This window comes from Balearica regulorum, chromosome 6 (assembly GCF_011004875.1).
Source record: "Balearica regulorum gibbericeps isolate bBalReg1 chromosome 6, bBalReg1.pri, whole genome shotgun sequence".
Classification (NCBI taxonomy): domain Eukaryota; kingdom Metazoa; phylum Chordata; class Aves; order Gruiformes; family Gruidae; genus Balearica; species Balearica regulorum.
The window spans coordinates 41648821-41666867 of NC_046189.1; the positions used below are offsets into that span (position 1 = coordinate 41648821).

The 18047-nt window shown below is 47.5% G+C and overlaps 1 protein-coding gene across 5 annotated transcripts in view; it reads left to right on the forward strand.

Moving 5' to 3' along the window:
* The window catches only part of FMNL2 (formin like 2), a 148048-nt gene that overhangs the window by 102787 nt on the left and 27214 nt on the right, over positions 1–18047 (forward strand). For all 5 annotated transcript variants that reach the window (XM_075757369.1, XM_075757367.1, XM_075757370.1 and 2 more), the window contains exons 7-9: positions 1692–1800; positions 2993–3069; positions 5749–5842. In XM_075757369.1, the coding sequence (XP_075613484.1) occupies positions 1692–1800; positions 2993–3069; positions 5749–5842 (280 nt within the window). The remainder of the gene's footprint in view (positions 1–1691; positions 1801–2992; positions 3070–5748; positions 5843–18047) is intronic.

An 18047-nucleotide genomic window follows, 5' to 3' on the forward strand; every position in this document is an offset into this window, starting at 1 on the left:
CAGCTTGCTTTCTCACCCTGCCTCGGTGTGTGTTTGCAGTTGGGCTTTGAGTCATTGCTGGGTCCCAGCGCGGGTACCTTGAACTCCTGGGTAGGGGCTGTGGGGAGAGCTAGGGGTGCTGTAATCCCGAAGCTTTCCCCACTGCAGTTGTTCTCCCCAGTCACGGAGAAGAAAAGCCTTCCCGTGTGTGTTCTCCAGGCTCCAGAGGTGGCATTGGCAAGTGTGAGGCCAGGCGCAGTTGTCTGAAGCAGCCCTGTTTTCACTGGGGGTTGTATTTACCCCGCCAGTCAAACTTCATCTACGAATTTCTCTTTCCTCCCGCCCCGTGGAGTTGCTCTCTGCATAACAAACGTCAGAATTTGCACATCACTGCATGTGCATCACGTTAGGTTTTTTTCTCTCTTCCTATCAGCAGATATTTATTCTTTCTTCCTCTGTTTTCAGGCCCGAGTGCGATAGTTGGAACTGCAGAAGGATTACTGTGCCTGCCTAGAGGTTTCGTTAGCCTTGGAGCAGGCGACCCGATGCCCTTCTGGTCTCTGCTCTCACCTACATAGGTGTAAATCAGGAGCAAGTCTCCAGCTGCTGCCGCACTGTGACTAACTGAGGACCTGCCTGGATCTTTTCTCCAGGCTGTTTTTACACTGTAAATTGGAGGAGCGGGCTAAAGAACGTGTTTTTCCAAGCCCAAACACCATTCTTCACCCTGGCATCGCCCGCGGTGCCGCCGGCTGGGGCTGCTCGAGGTGACCTGCACAGCTCTGCAGAGAACCTTCGTGTCCTGGCAGAGCCGGGGACCCCGCAGACCCCCCGCGGTTTGGGGGCTCGTCCTGCGCGCTGTGCTGGTCCTGGGGCTCGCCAGGCAGCGCGGCAGCACCACGGACACCATGGGCCGATGGCAGCAGTTAGGGCATCGCCGTCAGAAGAGTTTCTTGACCGTAATCAGAACCCTCTCGTTGCTTATTCTCTTTGACAAATACATACACATATTTCATGTGTCTCCTTGTCTCCAGTTTCCTGTGCTCAGCTCGTGAAGCGTGTTTTTTCTTAACGAAGAAAAGCGGTGTCTCAGGAAGAGCTGAAGCGTGGTTTTCATTTACTGTGCCTTAGAAATGACAGACTTAAAGATTTCCCTTTGCATTTATTCCATGTACTTCTTTAATTGAATTCAAGGTTGATTTACCAGTTAGGGGTTACAATTAAAATAATTAATGTCTCTGTTCTGAGGGAAGTTCCTAAGGGCTGTGTTTTCCTCAAATAATTTGGAGGGCTTTCAGAAAGCTCAGCTGCAGAATAGAAGAGAGGCACCATTCTTAAATGAAATGCAGCAGGAATTAATACATTTGCTGATGCCTAGAAATGTTCAGTTCCGTTAAAAGGCTGTGCCGGTGCTCGTGCGGAGTAAAGCACATGCAAAAAAATGCGAAATACCTCTGCTTGCGGGTGGATGGTTCTTGCCCCGTCGCACGCCACAAGAGATGGAGGTACCTGGCTTTGGATAGGACACTGCCAGTGGAAACAGCCCGTGACCTTTTTTTCTGCTTTATTTGCATGTGCGTTGTCCGATGGTCGTACGTTCTGCAGAACTGAAAGATGTCTGCATTTTCAGCCACTGGAGGAGTATTTCCGTTCCTTTATTCTTACCACCTACAACTAGGCTTGTGATTGATGAGAGCTGTTTTTGTTTGCAGGTATAACACCTTGCCAAGCCGAAGAACGCTAAAAAATTCCAGATTAGTGAGTAAAAAGGATGATGTTCATGTCTGCATCATGTGTTTACGGGCCATAATGAATTACCAGGTATTTCCCTTTTTGTTCTTTTGGGCCACATAACTATTTTGTCGTTGGGAGGGGACAGGAAAAGGTTAGTGGTGAATCATTAAATAAAACTGATGCAAAGGTTTAAATTCTTACTCATTCTTAGGCAGCGTAGCTGGGGAGCAATACAGGCCAGTCCTCGTGTACCCACACGGACGGTGTAGTACAGATGTGAAGAGCATCTGCGTGTTGGGCCAGCGATGGGCTCAGTTTGCACCAATGGGTTGGACGTGCAGCTACACAACTGAAGTTGTAACTTGTCTCAGAATTTAGTGTTAGCTTGTTAGAAGAGCTATACGCTGATGGAAAATCCAGGCTTTCACTCTTGTTACGTGTTTATGGCAAGGCAGTGGCAATAACTGCAAGGCAAAGAATAAACTAGAGCAAAGCTGATGTTGTTTTTCGGAGTTTCTTTTCAGTGGGATGCTGCGATCATGTGGCGTGCCCAGGTAGCTTCAGGGACTTGGGATTTTGTGCTAAATCAGTAACAGCTAAAAGTTACGTGCTTCAAAGAAAAGACAGTGGTCAACACCTTTATTATGAGTCGTATGGTCGTACGAGGTATTTCTAACGCGGCTGCGTATGTGAACTCTGCCCTTGGGAATACCAGCTCCCTGGGATTACAGGGTGTCTTACCTCTGATGGGAAGGGTGCAAGCAACAGTCTTGTGCTAATAACCCATACAGCATTTGCAAAGCAATTCTTCTTTCATTTTTGGAGAGCAAAGCCAGCAGTCCTTGTGCAGGAGGTGCACGCTGCAGTGGCTCTGTGGCAGCGTGCGTGCTGGAAAAGGAGTGATTTTGGCAGCTGAATTGCAAATTGCTCGTTAGAGAGTAAATGACACACTCGACTGTCAGAATTAAAAAGGGGTTGGAGGGAGGAAATGATGAGCAGAGGGGTTGGCAGCGGTGTAGGAGCAGCTCTTGGAGCCCTGTTTGTTGGCTGACGTGGCCAAACCAAGTACTTTGGACACTGTTAGTGGCAGAGAAGTTGTTAGGCACGGCGGTAGGTGGAGATGGTGGGGCTGACTCGGTAAACTCGACAACGTTTTGTTTGCCTTACAACATTGTGAAAGGCTGCTGCCAGATCTGGTCAGAGATATATAATTTGTTGGATTTAAAACATAATGATTTCAGTCTCAAAGCTGAAACAATATTTTCCCCTTCTCTTTCAGTATGGGTTCAATATGGTCATGTCGCATCCACATGCCGTTAATGAAATTGCACTAAGCTTGAACAACAAGAATCCCAGGTAGGCTGCACTTGCTTTTAGAGAGTTTAAGAAGTAGGTAAGTAAAGAGTAACTTGGAAAGGGGTTTTCAGGCGTATGTTTATGCACAAACCTGTAGCAAAAATCAGATTAAATGTGTGTAATGGTGGAAATAGATGAGCAATTGCCATCTAGTGCTGTTGGTTTCAAAAGCAATTGACTCTTCAGCTCAAAGTTTGCTGCTTAAGCACTCCAACTCTATCGCAGTGCAGAGAAGACTCTGCTGATCATGAGCAGCTTAGCACGGGATTTTCCTGAAGAGTAAGAAAATCTTCTTTACAGAATTTTGTCTAAAGGGTCCTTAGGTTTGAATTTCTTTGAGTGAGGGTTTAATTCTTGTTCTGTGTCGGGTTGCTGTTCAGCCACAGCAGCAGTTCTGTAAGCGGGCAGTGGAAGCGACGCTGCGAGGCCATGTCCCCTCCGCTCCCCGCACACACTCGTGACCCTGGCAGCCGCTTCCAGCAAAGCCTGGAGCTCCAGACCTCTTGCATGTCTAACGAAACCAAAGCTGACATACTGGTGTTTGCGAGGAAAGGTAAAACCAGGGGGTGAGACAAAGCTAAATGGCACTATATATGTATGTATTTATGTAGCCTTTGCTTAGGCTGTCCGCTTGCCTTACAGTGTGCTGCCTGAAATCTTGTCCTGATGGAAGTAGGTCCTTCCTTCCTTCCTTCCTTCCTTCCTTCCTTCCTTCCTTCCTTCCTTCCTTCCTTCCTTCCTTCCTTCCTTCCTTCCTCCCTTCCTCCCTTCCTCCCTTCCTCCCTTCCTCCCTTCCTCCCTCCCTCCCTCCCTCCCTCCCTCCCTTCCTTCCTTCCTTCCTTCCTTCCTTCCTCCCTCCCTCCCTCCCTCCCTCCCTCCCTCCCTCCCTCCCTCCCTCCCTCCCTCCCTTCCTTCCTTCCTTCCTTCCTTCCTTCCTTCCTTCCTTCCTTCCTTCCTTCCTTCCTTCCTTCCTTTTATTGAGCCCTAAGTCAGCAAGCGTCAGCACAGGATAAATGGGAAGGATATGGGAAGTTTATTGTTTTTATCATTTTTGGTGTCCTCTGCCTGGAAATGGGGTGATCAAGAGAGAGCCTAAGTTTTCATTTTTGAAAGAAGTGGGTTATTTAGATTTCCGTTTATAAAAAAATTACTTTCAAATGTGGCTAAAATAATCTGAAGACAAAACTTAATGTTAGTGCTGTTCAAAACCTAATGTCTTTTTGGTTTAGCCCCATGATAATTTCTGAAGAAACCAGAGGTTTGGTGCGTAGGGTTGGCTGAGATGTGCAAAAAGGGAAGCAGCAGCAGCTCTGAGATGCCGCAGAGCTGACCCCGTCCCCAGACGTGGGGAGCTCGGTGCCGCCGGAGCAGGCAGGCCAGGTGGAGGGTGTCTGTAGGGACTCCGGCCCCTCCGGTTGTGCCCAAACAGATGCCATGGACGCAGCCTCGTCCTCTCCCTGTGCCCACCCCAGACGTGTGGGCAGCCTGGGTGAGCGCTCCGGCCAGCATGGGAGACGCAGGCATCGCCCAGGGCTCTGCGCTCCCAGCGATCGCCCTCCCCTCTCTCGCACGCATGGCTCAGAGCCCACCCTGGAGGGGATAGTCCTGAAGATCCGTAGTAAGAGCTCCTTGGTCAGAGCTTGGATTCTCTTCTTGTGGCAGGAAAAAACATGGATGAGTAAGAATTGAAAATGATACATTTAAAATTTCCTAGGAAAGTGAACATTTTATCTGGTTTCCAAAGATAACCTTGACACTTTGAAAGCCAAAAGGTATTTCTTTTTCTGTAACATCTGGTTTGAGTCAATGCTTTAGCATGAGACTAATTTCCTATGTGTCTGCATGATTTTACTATCTGCTCAGAGCTCATCTGGCCATAAAGTCCGGTTGGTGCTTTTTGCCTTGTGTGAACCCTGTAAGGAAGTATTGGGGATTATTTATATTAGAGTTACACTGAGTCTGCTGCATGCTTTTCTTTCAGTAATCTGTTGTCTTCTCTCATTAATATGCCTGTGTTAGTGCTGCTGTCAATCAGTTGCCCAGATTTCTGATTCAAGAGGGGAAAGACATCCTAAGGCATCCTATATTTACTGCAGCGAACCACGTCTTTTTCTTTGTTTTTTTTGGCTATGAATAACACAAACTATCATAGAAAATAATTCAGATTTGTATCAGGAAAAATACAGATTTGAATTATAATAACATCCATTAAAACCTGGGCTCAGAGGAAATGGGCTGCGCTGTGGTGAAGACAGCTGACTAATGGCTGATGTGCGGTGATCCTGGTGTGTGTGAGACTGCCTCCTCTCCGGGTTTGGGCAGGTGAACTCTCCGGGAGTACCAGCTGTCGAAGGCTGACGTGCTCTGCCTTTACCAGAGTTATGCAGCTGCCATCGGTTTGCTTGAATTTCCACAAGTATAATTTGCGATTTAAATTTTTGCATGTTTGGAGGAGCATTAAAATGGGGGAAAACTGCATGATCCTGGGGAGTCAAAATGCCCCGGATCAGGCGATGCTCAGCATTATGCATCTTGCAGGCGTACTAGTTTCAAGGGATTAAAAATATGCGGGATGCAAACTACGTCTCCCAGTATCTCTGCATCCGTTTTGCAAGCAGGTAGAAAGAAGGTGGTCGGCACGTGGTGGTCATTGACTGTCGCCGTTTCTTTTCTTCGCAGGACAAAGGCCCTTGTCTTAGAACTTCTGGCAGCTGTGTGCCTCGTCAGAGGAGGGCATGAAATCATTTTGTCTGCGTTCGATAACTTTAAGGAGGTACGTTATTCTGCTTTATCAGAATTTGGTGCGCGTGTCGCTAGTTCTCTTACTGTTGGCTGGAGCTTTCTCATTCAGCTAAATTTCCTAGAGTGAGGATTTTCCATAAACTGCAGATTTTCCGTAAGTCACTTTGAGCTGCAAAGAAGTAGACAGTGGTGTCGATGTCATCATTTTGTTCGTGTTTGCGTAAAAGAGCCATAATCCCAGCAAGATGAATCCAGACTGAATTGTTCCCTTTACCTTTTGGTCAGTCAAGCTGTGTCCCTGAAGTGGAAAACTAAGGGAGATCTTGAGAGCTTTCCTCCAGTTCTTCTGTCTCTCAAACAACCAGGAACGCTGTATTAGACCGCCCGTTTTCAGAGCCATTTACACAAGCCCTTGAAACACAAAACTCCTGGTTTTGCTATCAGTAGGAATTTTGTTTGTGAAGAAATTACAGAATCAAGTCTCTGTGATGGAACACTGCTGAAATGAATACAGGTATTCCATAGGTGTATACGTTCGAGCATTTGGCATGTTTGTACTCAGTGGTTAATGGGATTTGAGAAGATTGTGTGAAGGTTCAGAAGCACTAGTGGGGGAATCGAGTCCTAGAAAGCTGCTGTTCTAGTTTATTTTCAATCTTGGATATATGTGTGAATTTATTATTAAAGAAAAACATGAATCTAGACTTTCCAGCTCAAAAATTAATAGACTTGATGAGTCCCCAGCTGGACTGTGTATAAACACGTAGCATGTTTTTCCTTAATGCTGCTGTTCCTGTAAGTGGGCTAATGCAGATGATCAACAAGCCAAGTTGTTAATTTTTTTACTTTTTGTGTAATTATTCTGGTGGGGAGATACCAATCTCTGATTTACATCCACTGTAAATATTTGCATGTCGTAGACAAATAACTGTACTTCTGAGATGCTCATCATTATACGGAGCCAGAGCAAAAGGTTTGAAGCGATCTCCAGTGTGGGCGTGTTGTAGAAACCTCAGCTTTGCAAGACCAGACCTGTCCTAGGTGTGAGCTGCGTGGTGTACGCAGAGCTACCCAAGGGCAGAGGCGGTGGGAACGGCACGGCTGCTGGCGAGGCTTCGCCAGCTGTGGAGTGGGAGCTGAGTTGGAAGTACTGTGTAACCGTGGAGAAAGCCTGGCGCCTGGGTTACACCAGCGGAGGGGATGGCCAGAACACAGAAATAAGACATTCTGCTTCCAGCTGAACGGGGAGGGGTCTGCAGTCCTTTACTGCAGGCACAGAACTGGAAATTGTGGTTTGGTTCTTTCATTTATTCACCTGTAGCCTCGGGCAAGCTGCCGGTGTCTGTGTCTTTGTTGGCACCTTTGTGAAATGAAGGAATGATTGTCTTGTGAAATGAAGCAAATGCAGATGAGATTGTTAAGAAGAACAATCGGGTAATAAGAGAGAAGCACTTTAAATAGGAAAAGTACTGTAAACATGCAAAGTGCAATGTTACTATTCCAGTCTTAAATTCCTCTGGCTTATTACTGCTGTATTATAGAAGAAATAGGAGTCATTGGGGAGGATGGCGTGAGGGTTAATGATAAACTGGGAGCTGACTGCAGCCAAACTGGTGCCATTAAACAGGCCCTTTGCCCGTCACAGGGAAGGGCCCGCGAAGTCCCACGTGCTTTCTTACCTTCCTGCCATCTTTAGCCGAGGCTTTGCTCCTTCGCTTTCTTCCAAGGGCCCTATCACCTCTCTTTTCTCCTGCTGACGTTCCAGATTTCCTTTGTAACACGTGCAGTTTGTCTGCCATTATTTAGTTATTCCATTCCTGTTCGTGTTCCATCATTTGCTGTAGTGGAACTGTCGGCTGTTGCAGGTGGAGTGAGCGCGCACGGAGGGGATTTTACCTTTCTCAATTCTGTATTTAGCTGTTCTTCCCTTTATGCAATTATGCTGCTTATTTCTTGCTCTCTGCTGTTGTTTTCCAGTTTCCTCCTGGGCAAGTTTTCAGTAATGGTTTCAAGTTTCCATGTTTATAACTCATTCAGCTAGTATATTAAAAATCTCTGAGTTGCTGACATGTAAAGTACCCAGGGTTAGATTTCTAGCAGTATACTTCCAATTTAAATTGCCGTAAGCTCAGTAATATTTGTGTGGCTTCTGTAACTATGCGTTGCAGGGCTGCCACAGCTTCTCTGTGGTTCTTTCATCAGACGCTGCGTGCATATTTAGGATAGATCAGACCCGTCGAACTAGATCTCTGCCACTCTATCTCCTTGCCATAATATAACTTCAAAAGAAACAGGAACTCCTGCCTAACACTCACCCTGTAATAAAGTCAGTAGGGAAAACAGGATATTTCGGACCAAATTCTGCTCTCATTTACATCGAGGTGAACATCAAATATTTCATTAGGCTTTGAGCTTTGCTCTGATGTAAATGAGAACAGAATTTGGTTCTCAGGGTCTGACTGAGCTGGAAAACCGCAGTTGATCTGAATCTTGTTGAGAATTCTCTTTGAAAATGACTTTTCATTTGAAAAGGATTTTACACGCAATCTTCTGCCTGGGCTTTGGATGTTCCAATGGAGGACGGTTTGTTTGGTTAAGCTGTCTCTTGAAAATTATTCTTGTCCAGTTACTTCAGCCCAAATCATTGATTGTTGTGCGCAGGTTGTTTCTCTCTGCAGGGGACTCGGCTCTGTGCGTTCCAGACGTAGCCCAGTGCTCGCTTTTCTGTACAGGGTCGGGTGATGTTGAACGGGTCACTTCTGAAAACACCAAGCCACCAAGAAGGTACAACGAACGAGGAGCTTGAGATGGAACTGAATAAAGCTGAACTCAACAGGGAAAAAAATATCTGGAGCCATTGTTACTGATGGGGAATGGAGACCAGCAGAGGGAAGGTTGGGATGGATGGATGGACAGATGGATGGAAGGAGGGAAGGAAGGAAGGAAGGAGGGAAGGAGGGAAGGAGGGAAGGAAGGAAGGAGGGAAGGAAGGAAGGAGGGAAGGAAGGAAGGAGGGAAGAAAGGAAGGAAGGAGGGAAGGAAGGGCAGGAATTTTATGTAAATACCATTGCAGCTGAGTATTATGTAAATACCACGCAGTAACACTGGTGGTAGGAAACACGAGCCCCCTGTTTCAGAGCAGTGAGTGGCAGAGCTGTAGAACACATTTTTTATTTTAATTTTGCCAAAAGACAGGAAGCGGTTGCAATGAAATTCTCATCTGTATTGTACAGAACAGTATTAGTTTCTCATCTGTATTTCTCCTTTGTGTTCTCTGTGATGTTGAAGGAGTTTGCATGTTGAGTATGAGCAGGGGATGGTTTAGGTCAGTCCCTTTCTGCTTTCTGCAGCCTAGCCTCTGTTTCGGGAACTATTCGGCATTGGCAGAACAGCAACTTCGAGCTCTCTGAGAGGGAAATGCCCCAAATGTACACACATCTGGGTTTGGTTGTTCCTTCCAGGCCAGTGCAGACGTTGGGTGAATCGTCCCCAGTTTTCAGCCTAAATTCAGCTCATCCATTTTCAGGAGGTCTTGATCTGGGCTAAATGGGAAGGAAAGTTCAGATTAAACTGCGAAGACCCTGCTTGTTCCTGAGCAAGGTGGATTTTTACACCACCCTGTGTTTCTCTTTTCAAAGACGTTACTTTCATAACTCTCATCGGTTTTGAAGTCCAGGTGCTCTTAGCCCCTACACCAAGGTAGGCCTCAGCTGCTCGGCTAAGTTTGTACTTGCAGGACGATCGGATCTTGGTCATGAGAAGCTCCGTTAGCCAGGAAGGCTAGCAGACGTTTTGGGCTGGCTGCAGCCATTCTGGTGTCATCAGGCCTCAACCAGCTTCTGAACGGTCCCAGAGCAGAAGGGCGAGGAGGTCGGGGTGGTGCTCCCTTTTTGGGGGCTTTGCCTTTGCCTACAGCCCGCGACTCCAGGTGTGCTCTGGCCACCCGCACTCTGCAGCTGGAAATGTCCTTCTTCTGAGCGATGCTTGACTGAATTCTGCTGTATTTGTGGGCAATAGTTTGGACTTACTGTGCCACAGGTAACGAATAGCCGGGGTGTTTGGCTATTATCTTTTTGATACTTTCTGGCCTGCTGCCGGTTCTGTTTGCAGCCACCTCTTATTCCCAGCACCACTTGAATGGGATATCGCGGCCTTGGCTGGGCGAGCTCTTCGGCACCGCCGCGACCCCTGCCTTTAGCCGCTTGCCATGGGCTTCCTTAGCAGTGTTCCTGGCCCTTTGTGCTGGTTTCCATGGATTTGTGAGAACTGGCTACGCGGTTTTATCTGAGTTGCCTGGGATTTGTGTTGCAGGACGAGCAAATGCACTTCAGCAGAATGCCAGGGGAAGAAAGGGAGAGTGGGGTTAGCCACAAGACAGCCTTGGGGGAGCTCCGAGGGTCACAGACCAGATGCTGAGAGCTTGTGCCCCCTTTAAATTAAAGCAGAATGAGTGCACTGTTGGAAAACAAGATAGTTTCCTAATGCTTATTCAGAGAAATTAATTCATTTTAATAGTGTGATTGCATGTGTGGGTATACAGAGAATCAAGCTGCTGTCTTTTACTGCCAATAATAAAACTTTGTTTTATTATTATTTCGTTGCTTACTCCCCTTACTGTTTCCTGGAAATGCTGCTTTGAATTTGCAAAGGCGCGTTGGTGTCCTGGTGAATCTGCCTGTGGCCGTCAGAAATTGTGAGAGCCAGCACCGTGCAAGTGTGTGGCTTCTCAGACACTTCTGCTCACTTCACATAGATGCGGCGTGGAGACCATGCTGCGTAAACCACGGCATGGGCACGCGGTGGTAACTCAGGACCCCAAACGAGCATCGTTCCAAAGCTGCCCTTGCTCTCTTGTCGTGTTAACTGACATCTTGCCATAATCGAAATGCTTTCATTCATTGCTGCCTTGTCAAGGAAGGATGTTTGCATGTTGATGAGATTCCACAGATTGAGAAGATCTTTTAATCATCGCTGCCGTTGACTGGACACTTCTTGTATACTTGTATGCTGAGAGTGAGTTGCGTAGGAGATGTTTTGCTGCAGTTGATACTGGTTTGAAGATGAAGAAGGTTTTCCAGAGCTGAGAAAAAGAATATGAGGATAAGCAAACCTGCTGTTCTCGTGTCAGGACTTCCCTGGTGAGATAAAGGTGTCTTCAGGAGGCTGAAAGCCCAGGCACTTTCCATCCGAGAGGACAGCTGTAATTTGAGTCAACTGAACCCAAGACCTGGCCCAGGAGGCGTGAAACAGCATGTGGGAAAGTTTGGCTTTCCACGTGGCTGGCGTTTTCAGCTGAGGGCAAATGAGTTTTGAATGTAGCAAAATACTGAAGGGGGACATTTCAGTGCACTGAGCTCTGCTCCCGTGTGTGACCCGACTTCCCTTCTTCAGCGGGATCACGAGTGGCTGATCACTGCCTGTCCCTGTCTGCAGGGCAGGGGACAAAGGCCCAGGCTGGACCGCAGTGGCGAGGCGCCTGCCCGTGTGGTCACACGTGTCGGGCTCCGGCTCCCACCTTGGCAGAGCCATCCCTCGCGTACAAGAGCGCTTTTTAACTCGGGGCGCGTTTTCCTCTCTCTTTTCTGATCTGAGTGCCGAAACCCCCGCGTGGCTCGCGTTCCTCTTGGAAGCGCAGCTCATAAAGAAGTTTGTGCTCGCCCGGCTGACCTGCGTCACGTTCTGCTGAAGGCCAGTGTGGCGTTCAGCTGGGGCCAGCTCTTCCTTGCAGCCCCGTCCCAGGGACCCTGGGTGTGCTGCCCTGATGGAGACCGTGGCTCGGACTCCTCAGGGGCCAGCTCCGAGCTCTGCTATGGGTTAGGGCTGCTTCACGGTCAAGTTTCTTACGGTTGTCTGTTCCTAGTAAAAATTATGTAATGCTTTGCCTATTATATATCCATATTTATATATATACATATATGTGTATATACACACACCTTTGACTCTTGGGTTACTTTTAAGGAACTTTACTTACGGTCAGAGCCAGAGCCTCTCAGCCCATTTCTCTTCAGTTGTAGAAAACATCAGTGACGGAGCCTGGAGGCAAAGGTTTCAGTGCACCGTATGTCCCCAGAAATACCTGAATTGGCCCAATTGCATGCGGGGCTCGGGCGGCATCGCAGGGCGTCCCTGGGGAGCAGGCGGCGAGACCCCCCGTGGCACCGCCACCCGAGACAGGCTCCTTCCCTGGCTCCACGACTGCGCGTTTGGTCACAGGCTGTCGCCAAGCCGAAACGAGGATTTCGCAGAGCTAAGGAGCAGAAATAACGTGGGCGGGCGAATTGTGGGTAAGGTTGTGAAATCTGGTGAGAACACCCAGAAACAGAATTAACACAAAAGTTCGAGTTCAACAGAATTAAAGCTTGTTGAGACTACAAGTACAGAAAACTGTTTTCCAGCTCACTTATGGCCTTGCTTCAAAATTGAAGTTTTTTGTGGCATTTCTAGTTAGCTGTTTTATTTACTTGGTTTACGTGTTTTTCATTTACTGAAAGCATAGCAGCCAGTAAACAAATAGCTTCAGTAAGTTTACAGATATCTTGGAAAAAAAAAGACAACCCAATAGCACTAATGTGATTGCATAATGAAAACAGTTACAAAGAAATTTTGGGTTTTTTTGCAAATAATAATTTCCTCAGCTTTAGTGAAGATCTGAAAATGGCAGTTTGTGAGTATACTTCACAGCACTCAGAACTAACATTTTAAGGAGCACCATCTTAGATCCTGATGCAGCTTTTCATTAATCTCCATTTTGAACATAGGAGAATTGACTTTAATAACAACTAAATATTTCTGGGAAAAGACCAGAGGACTCTACCACTTTTTTTTTTAATTATTATTTTTTTTTTATTTTATAAGCACAATAGTAGTTTTAAAATGGATCCAAACTGAGGAGGCAAAAGAATTGAGTGGGATCTGTAGAGAGACAGAAAGCCAGCCAGAAATAATCCTGGCTCTCTGCAGGGAACACCACTTCCTGACTTTGGCTCTCATCCAGCAAAGCAGTTAAATTGCTTATTATACAAGCATGTGCCAGAATAATTGAATTCGGGAAGGTGAGTGTATGTTTGTGTGCTTCCCTGCATTGGAAATAATTTCAGTGTTTAAAAATAAAAACAGAATTGAGGTGCCTTTCCTAAGATGAGCCATACCTTTCAAGAAACCATCTTGTTTTGCTCCAAGACAAGAAGAAATGCCAAAAATTAAATTGGAATTCAGATGATCCAGAAAACTTTTGGGAAGCTCATCGTCCAGTGGTTATTCCAGCATCTGACCTTCCCCACGTGCAGGGGAGTGAAGAGCTGGCCTAACTTGTTGGACACCTGGGGATGGGAGAGGAGCGGGGTCCAGCACGCCGGCGCTCCCTCTTGTTTTAACATCGGTTTCATTGACTTCTGCGTTTGCTGCTCTGAAATATCCGGCAGGTGAGAAGCCTTGCAATCCCCTCGCGCATCGCCTGGTTCTGACGGTCGGTGCTGAGCTTACGGAGGCTGGGTTCATCTGAATTGCTGGGCAGCGAGCTGAAAGGTGGAGGCATGGCCAATGAACCTCATTGTTCACCTCCATCAACGAAGTGAGGCTATATTGTTCAGCCCTCGGTTTTCACAATGCTTAATTCAGAGTCAGATTTCTCTATTTGAATAATGAACGGCGGCGCTGAAAACAGCAGTTCTGAATTATTCTTACGGGCCGCTATAATAACTCAGTGCTAGGAGAAACCGTTCGCAAGTGCTGGAAAATGTAAATACGTTTGTTGTCTTTTGCACTGCAGCAGTGTTTTGAGAGCGCCTTAACCCTGCTGGTGGAGAAGTAAAAGGTATTTTAACCTAGTAAGTATTAAATAACTGTTTACTTAACCAGTAACTTATGGGAAAACTGATTTTTTGTTCTTCAGCAAACTGCAAAAATGTCAGCACGATCAGTCCAAACAAAGTGTTCCTGTGGAGCGCTGCTTGCCGGTGGTGGGATCTGCTGGTCACAGTGGGCTGTTGTGGGGGAGAGAAAGCCAGCATTGTGCCGCCGGACAAAGGAGCACAGACAGGAGAAGAGGTTCACAAAGGGTCCCAGGAATTTTTGGGTTGCATATACATCAGGCTATTTATAACACCACATCCAGTACGGGCTGCCTTCATGTACACAGGGCATATTTGCTGTGAAATTGTGCTACTCGCTCTTACAAAACTCTAAAGGTTATTGAAGGAGGGGGGAGCGGCTTGAAACAACCTTGGGGCAGCACGTGGTAGATGCTCATTTTAACGTTTGCACTGACAGAACACGCCCTGTACTGCAAAACCTTTGCCAAGGTTTAGGTGGTTTTGATCTGGTCCTTCAGAGAACCGTTTTCCCTGCCTTGAGGTCACCGTTAGCTGCCTTTGCCATGTCAGACCAAGTGCAGATGCAGCCAAACTGATTTCATTTTCCGTATGGAGTTTGGGATCACCAGACGTTACCTCCTTCCTGGCACAGGGGCGTTTTGTGAGTTGGTGAGCTTACTGACGTCTTTCCTACGAACATGTGTTCTAGCTCAGCGCTGTCACTCTCTCCCCCCTTTGCTGACAGACCGACACGCGCGTGGAGGCGGTTGCAGTAGGCAGTTCCTGTGTCTGGATGGGGCGCAGCATCTCGGCCGTAGGAGCATCAGTCCTCCAGATGTGGAGGAGGTAGCGGTCTGGCAGCTGTGTCTCGTAGTGTGCCTTCCGTACTGTTGGCCAACGAGCTGCAGCTCCAAAGCCTGAAACGCTGCCTGTGTTCGCTGCCATCTCCGCGTGGAGCACGCTGTGTTTGCTTGCCGTGAGGTTTAGTTACGAGCTCCGTTCTCCAGCGAAATGAGGTGGTGCTTCGTGTCGTTAGGTAACTGTCTGAGGTAGGAGGACGATGCACGTGCTTCGATCAGTCCGGATTTTCACTTTCTGTCTGACAGCGCACGTGAAAACATCTTCAGTTTTTCAAAACAGCCTTGTTGGCTTTTGCTGTCCGCCCAGGTTGCCTTTCGGGAGCATCTGACAGTAATCCGGCCGTGTGAGCAGGAGCAACGCGAGGGTCGTTGTAGCTGATCTTTGCTCTTGGGTGGTCTGGATGTGAACTGTATGGCCTGAGAGCATTGCCAGGTGGATACGGATATAATCGTCACAAAATTTTTCATAATGGATCCTTTTGCTTCCTCATAGGATCGTATTGTACCTTTGTAACGGATCTGTGACGGATTTACTTCGTTAGCGCCCAAAGCCTTTCCAGAGAAAGGACCCTTCGTGGGTGGTTTTCATAAAGCCACATTGTTCTTCTAGAATGACGTGGGCTTAATGCAACCTACAAAGTTTTTTTTTTTCACAGCATAAGTAGACACAGAGGTTTTTTATAGCTGTGGTAACCCGTTTAATCTTGCTTCTTACGCAGAATAATGCTAATAAAAGAAAGATCAGCCTTTCTTAGTCCCAGCCATACTTTCAAATGACAGACCTTGGAAATTTATTCAAATATAAATGGCAACATATGGTTTTATGTGGTGGGATTTGATTTCAGCATTCGTCTTGGATTTTGGCCAATCTTCAGGCTGTAGGCTTCATCTACAGTTTCACTCTCTTTAATCTTCCAGGATAAATTATATCATTTCATGAAAGTCAGCTCACTGTCTCTTGAAACGCACATGTTCCCAGCACTGACTCATCTGATCGTAGTGTGAAATATCTGCGCGCAGCCACCGAAAGCCGCAGGTTGTTGCTGCTTTCCCTCTTGCTATCAGCTGCTGTATCCCAGCCAGGGCCGCTCACGTCCCGGGATCGGCAGTTCTCTGCCGGGGCTGTATCACTTCGGGTTGCTCCCTAATTCAATTAGTCAGCCATAAATGGCTTGTAGTTGTTTATGTCAGCTTTTCTCATCCATGTGGAACGGTTTACATTAGATTTCCCAGAAACCAGTCCTTCTGGCTTTTATTGTTGAGTGATTGTATGCACCATTGTTACGTTTGTTTCCACAATACATGATTTTGTTTAAATCGGCTCCATTTTTTCTGAAGTGGGTACAAGAGAGACGCGATTGTTTAGAGCTCAGAGTTGTAGACGAACCTACTTTTTACTTGTGTTATGTTCCCTCTGAACTGTTCTGTGGGGAGGGGAGCGTACGGAGACCGCTGGAAGAATTTGCAGTTGGTTGATCTGAAACACCATCCCATTTACTAGAGTAGGAAAAAAATGGCTGGGACAATACCGTGGGGATGAGTGTATCCCAGCAGCCGGTGGTGCCAGTGAAGAAGAGGGTTCCTCGGGTTTGCTTTGAGCAGGAGTTGGATCAGGCCCAGCATACGCCTCCAAAATCAAATTACACTGGCGGGCAGCTGCTGCCTTTGATCCTTACAGTGCCAGTAGGTTCCTGAAACTTGGCCAGATACTGGTTTTCTCTTTGCCTCTTCCTGATGGAGGTCAGCCTCTTCGCAGTGTTTCGTCTCTTTTCCTCCTGAAGGACGAGTCGCTCCTGCACAGAGGTGTGTGCGTCCCGGGATGGGCGTACGCCGCAGCAGAGCTGCACACTGCCAGGAGCTTTTGGTGGGCCCTCGGTAAGAGCGTGCCCGGTAGGGCGTTCGCGGTAAGCGCCCAGAGTAGGTCGTATCGCTGCATGTTCGAGGAACTTGAGCTTCTTCACGATGAAACCATTCCTGATCCTGCGTGCAGAGAGCGAGGGAGCCAGACGGGATGCTGGCGGGTGCTGGTGCTGTCGTCTGCTGCGGAGATGCTCTGGTCCCCGCCGGAGTGCGCTCATCCCACCTCTCGCTTTTAAACGCACGCTTGTGAAACCAGGATAGTCGTGCCAGAATGCACACGACCGTCTCCCTGTTTTCCCAGGGGCGCTCCTGGCCATTTTGGATTTGAGTTTGGCCATTTGGTGGCTTTGCAGAGCCTAAGGCTCTTCTCCAGTAGCGCCAGCTCTCGAGCCACCCGCTGCAGAGCACGGTGCACTGGGAGGCTGGGGCATTTGCTCGCTTGCCCTCAGTTTTCGTTGGAACTGCTCCGACCACCGGCAGTGTGTGCGTGGTGCTTGGGCTTTGGTCTCCCAGCAAAGCGATTCCTGACTCTGTAGGGAGGCTTTACGAAGATTACTCCTGAAGAAAAACCTGAGATTAGAGTGAAGATTTACAACCTGAAGCCAAATGGCATTGACTCTCCAAACTCACCCATCCATTCCGTGTCCTAGGGACCCCATCTCTGCTAAGCAGAGAGACAGGTCACATGCGCTTTGCCCCTTACACGACTGCAGGCAATACCAAGGAGACTTACTCCATCCAAGAGTGGGTTTGTCTCCGCTGCTTTACTCTATCTTAGACCTTAATGTGTGTTTTATGGGCCTAGAGGAGCAGCCCATGGAAAGGGATTTAATGCTTCAAAACCACATTCATGGCATAGGCTGTAGAAAGAGCCGAGTCCTTTGGGTTTAAGATCATGATAATTTGCTTGACCAACAAGTGTAACCTGTTTCATGAGGGTGCATGCTTTGTTGTTTAAGTGCGTTTATTCTACTTTGTGAGTCTTTAAGGTTCAGCTGGAAACATTTAAATCCAGCTTTAGTAGGTGTCTGTGTGCACCTTCAGCGCCTTGCCTACCAGAGGCTGTGCGAGCGGGGGTGCTGAGCCTGCACGGAGCCCATTAGCTGCAACTCGTGGGATTGTGGCCGTGGATATTGGTGGTAGTGTTATCAAATAGTTCATCGTAACCAGCGTCCCCTTCCTCTCACAGAGATCCAGTGGCAGAATTCCCATTGACGTCAGGTACTGACCACAAATATCTGAATAATAACCCAGTTGTGGCAATTCTGCTTAGGAATGACAGAAGATGTATCACATACACCACAAGTATGTTTTATTCGGTCATAACAGACAGCAGAAAGCGTGGCGAGAGGTCGCCCAGCAGGCCACTGCTCCCAGTGTTTTGTAGATCTCGTGGTCAGCTCAGTTTAGGTCCCGCTAAACTGTGCGACTTCAGTGAGTTCAGAAAAAATCTGCTCGGTGCCTTAATCCTTGTGTAGGTACATGCTATAAGACAGACACGGTTAGAAAGAAGAAGCTGAGAAGGGAATAGTAATAATAAGGCATACTTTGTGAAGAACTTGCTGTTTGGGAGTATCTAGAAACCCCAGCTGGGGATTTGGTCTCCTTGTGGGAGAGACAAATGTAGAAATACGTACAAAGAACCGGCCTCTGCCCCTGAGAGGTTAGTTGTAAAGAAGAAGTAGGCAGTGCTCCCGCCAACCCT